This window comes from Gopherus flavomarginatus, chromosome 3 (genome assembly GCF_025201925.1).
Source record: "Gopherus flavomarginatus isolate rGopFla2 chromosome 3, rGopFla2.mat.asm, whole genome shotgun sequence".
Taxonomy (NCBI): domain Eukaryota; kingdom Metazoa; phylum Chordata; order Testudines; family Testudinidae; genus Gopherus; species Gopherus flavomarginatus.
This window is the reverse complement of record NC_066619.1, coordinates 273,986,719-273,991,236: the sequence shown is the minus strand read 5'-3', so window position 1 is coordinate 273,991,236 and position 4,518 is coordinate 273,986,719. Positions and strand designations below refer to the sequence as shown.

At 42.0% G+C, this 4,518-nt stretch overlaps 1 gene segment (V, D, J or C); it reads left to right on the top strand.

Annotated features, from left to right (window-relative positions):
• The first annotated feature begins 309 nt into the window (after positions 1-309).
• On the top strand, positions 310-1,350 carry LOC127047411 (immunoglobulin kappa variable 4-1-like). The segment is given in 2 exon segments: positions 310-377; positions 884-1,350. Coding segments are annotated over 2 exon segments (516 nt in total).
• Positions 1,351-4,518: the final 3,168 nt, after the last annotated feature.

Sequence of the window (4,518 nt, the reverse complement as noted above, 5' to 3'; positions counted from 1 at the left end):
CAGTTGTGAGGAGATCTCCAGTGTAGCAGTTATATTAACGAGCATCCCAGAAATCACAATATGCTTAGAACTTTTATTCCTTGTAATTCCAGACAAATGTCATTTTAACACAGACACACTTGTACCCAGGAGCGACTGGTTGAACTTGCCTATGTCACTCATGGCCCTTTCACTTCCCTTTTTGTACATGGTCATGGGTGTGAATTTTCATCTCTGAACCCAATTTGCATATTTCACACCCTTCCCCTCTGGTGCTGAACTGTTATAAATGCTCCGTGTCACTCGTTACAGTTTGCTGCTCAGCACTGAGCCACTCAGGCATAGCAAGATGATCTCGCAGGCTCAGCTCATCTGGCTGTTAATGCTCTGGATCCAGGGTAAGGATTACACCCAGAAGGAATTTGATGAATTAAAAGTACAATGATCCTTTGAAAAGCTTAAAAGAACTAGAAATGCTGTACATTGACCCATAAACTATAGTCTACAATCAAAATCCATTTAGTTAGTTACTTCTTTCTGGCAGGGACTGTCACTTTTTGTTTGTACAGCGTCTGGCACCAAAACTGTTAGAGGCATTCAGGGATTACCAAAATATTAATGTTAAAGAATAAACAGGTGCCAGCAATTACTCTGATTTATGAAAATCTTTATCTTATTTTAGCTGGAATTAAGACAAAAAGGCTTGAGAAAATTATGAGCCATAAGCAAAAGGGCTAGAATGAAACAGTGTCTGGAGCTCAGGTTAGCATCATGCCCAGCTGACTACGGAGAGTCATTGTGTAAAGACGCACAAGGGAATATTTTAAAGACACAATGTTGTTGAGTTTGATTGTATTTGTTAGATCTGCATTTGTATTAACTTACATTCTCTTTGCGAATTCAGGCTCCAGTGGGCAGATTGTGATGACTCAGACTCCAGAATCCGTGGCAGTGTTGCCAGGAGACAGAGTGACCATCAACTGCAAAGCCAGTTCCAGCATCACCAGTGGTAGCACTCACATCTTAGCTTGGTACCAACAGAAAACAGGACAAGCTCCGAAGCGCCTTATCTACTATGCTTCCACCCGCGACTCTGGGATCCCAGACCGGTTCACCGGCAGTGGGTCTGGAACCGATTTCACTCTCACAATCAGCAGCGTTCAGACTGAAGATGCTGGAGATTATTATTGTCAGCAAGGCTATAGCTCACCTCTCACAGTGATACAGACCAATACAAAAACCACCCTCTTCTGTTCCATTCTGTCACAGCTGCTTCCTGCAAACAGCCGCCTTCTCAGTGCAAATGCTATGTTATTTGGGGGCAAACTTTCAGCCCCAGAAACATATATACCTGCCGTCTCCACCATATAATACACATAAAGTAGCAGACAGTCTGCTGCTAGAGAATCTTCCCTCTACAAAGAAGAGTTTTTAACTTCTACACAACCACAGAGGCATTTTTTTTATTTCTGGCTTTAAATTACTTTACTCGCCTGCTAATTACTGTCATCTAGTGTCCGTGCCTTGTCGTCGAAGAACAGCTTGTGTGCTCTAACGATCCCCAGAGTTTGTGTCGGTGGGGGCTCTTTGCTCCTGGTAGGTTCTACCAGGCTGGATTGGTCTGTTGGGGAGGGACCAGACAAAACAGACACCCTGGTCCTCCAGCTTGGGAGTTAGGCACAGGGCTAACAACCCTGTCCCATAATAAACAAAATATGTTACTGAAACAGTGATGGAGAAATCAATCATTACTGTGTGTGATGGGCTTCAGGAGTCAATGACCCATATGACTGCCAGTAGTGAAAGCCAAAAGGAGCCACTGGCATGAAGACTGAAGTGCTCAACACCAAGACAAAAACCAAACTTAGTTTTTGGAATGTACGGACAATGTACGAAACAAAGAACGTAGCTCAGGTCCCAGCAGAGATGAGACGCTACAGCTTACACATCCTAGGTGTCAGCGAGAGAAGATGGACAGAATCAGGAAGATTAATAACAGCCTCAGGAGAAACTTTGTTTTTTTCTGGATGGGATGATGGACAATCCCATGAGGGGGTTTCCGTCCTTTTTAAGAAGGGTGTGGAGCATTCCCTGCTTGAATGGAAATCCATCAGCAGCAGACTTATGAGAGCCAGACTGAAAGGGAAACATAATAATATCACCTAAATTCCTAATATCTAATTTAAATCTCCCCTGCTGCTGATTATGCCCATTACTTCTTATCCTGCCTTGAGCAGACCTGGAAAATAATTGATCACAGTCCTCTTTATAACAGCCCTTAACATTATTGAAGACTCTTATCCAGTCCCCTCTCTATCTTCATTTCTCAACATGATATTTGCCCAGTCTTTTTCTTATATCTTTCCTCATAAGTCAGGTTTTCTTAACTCTTTATCACTTTTTTGTTTTCTCCTTCTGAGAACCTGTGACCAATGATAGTGACCAACAGCCTCCTTAAAACAAAGTGTTTCTATTTAGAAGTTGGAACAAAGTATCAGAGAAAGAAGGATTTCAAAGAATAACGATATAGCATGTGTGTTTGATTTTATCTAATCTTGCACTTTACAACATGCGAAATCAAACAGGCTATCTTCTTAAATTACAGAACAAGAATTGAACCAACTCATATTCCCTTAGTGCTTGTCTACACATGGAGTCATTCCTGAATAGCTGTTAACTATTAATAACTATTCTTGAATAACTATTAACCCAGAGTGGCTATTCCTGAATAGCTCCATGTGTAGACAATCTTATTCCAGAATAAGTGTGCTTGCTCCTCTTTGTTGAACCTGATTTACAAGAGTATTAAGCACAACAGGAACAAGGTGCTTTTAGGCTATATCTATCTTGCAATGTTAGAGCAGGGCAGCTGCATAGCACTTAAGTGTAGACACATTACAACAACGGGAGGAGTTCTTGCATCTCTGGAGGAAATCTACCTCTCCATGAGGAAGTAGATATGTCAATGGAAGAATTCTTCCATCAACTTAGTGCAGTCTGCTCCGGGGGTTAGGGTGGCTTACGTTACAGTGATAGAAGAATGTCTTCTGTCGCTGGAGTATATCTACCTCTCCAAGAGGCAGTAGCTAGGTCAAGAGAAGAATTCTTCCATCAACTTAGTGTAGTCTGCTCTGGGGCTTATGTTGTCTTAAATACGTCTCCCACAGGTGTGAATTTTTCACATCCCTGAGTAACATAGACAGGGCCACCTAACTTTCTAGTGAAAGCCAACCTTTATTCTAGAATAAAAATATCCACACATGGAGTTATCCAATCATAGTTATTGTACTTTAAATTCACACCATACCATAATCCAAATTATATTTCAAGTGTAGACAAGTCCCTAAACAACACAGATCCTCCTCTGATCCACCCTGGTCACAACTACCCACATGTCCTGATGATGTTTCCTCTCTCCCCTACTTGTCCTGTTTGTCACCACCTTTTTCAAGGAAGCACCAATGAACAGTGTCCATCACTTGAGTCTGGGCCCAGTTGCCAGAAAATTCTGCAAGCCTGCATCCATTAAAGTCAATACAATCCTGGCAGCAGAGAATATGGCCCACCATATTCAAGGTATTAATTCAAACCCTTCAACACTACAGAACATTCATGTCATGGCCACAAGATGGCAACAAGTACCCATACTATTTGGAGCATCTGAAATTTTAGCTACGTAGTTTATAACAAAGTTAATAGGATAGTAAACTCACTCCACACATTTGGAAGGAATGCAAATAAATCAGTTCTACTGTCACCACCCTCATCGGCCCTACTCTTGATTATTGTCACAGCCTACTCCCAGCCTCTCCAACACCCACTCTGGGTCCAGTTTCCATGCACTGGTGGAAGGGGTCTCACAGGTGGAGAGAGCTGTAATTTGACCTCCTTCCTTCACTGTCACTAAAAATATCTGCTGCTAACAGGAACCTGGACAACTGCCTACTCTCCTTAGTTCTTATTCTATCTCCTGTCCCTTGGGAACTCCAGACCAGTTCAGTTTTAAGGAGTCTGACCCTTGCAACACTCCTATAATCAGAAGATTCAAAGCAAATGATGCTGGAGTTCACTATTGTCAGCATTACCATGGTTCTCATTTCTTTCTATATCCTCCTTCTGTTTAAAAACATCTCAACTCGCAAACTGAAAATCTCAATTCTCTGTTTGTTTAATAGAAAATATTCCACATTACTCTAATGTTAAACTTGGCCAAGCCTCCCAATATCACTGTTAATTGTAAACTGTGAGAAGAGTTAGATTAATAGAAAAAACCCTAGATACCCAACAAACATGCAGATTGTCTGTCTGGGCCATTTCCTATTTTAGTTTTTTCTTAAAAGCTTCACTCTGCTTCTTGTAGCCCAACCAGCAACCCATTGCATAACTGCCCAGCCCAGAACTTTAGGAGGCCTCTTGGGTCCATAAGTGAAACAGGTCGTGTGTAGTCAGTACGGGAGCTAGAGAACTAGGCTATGCCCAGAAACCTCAGTAAAGCTTCCCCTTTACATTCACCATACCAGAGTGCCTGTCCCTGCTCTG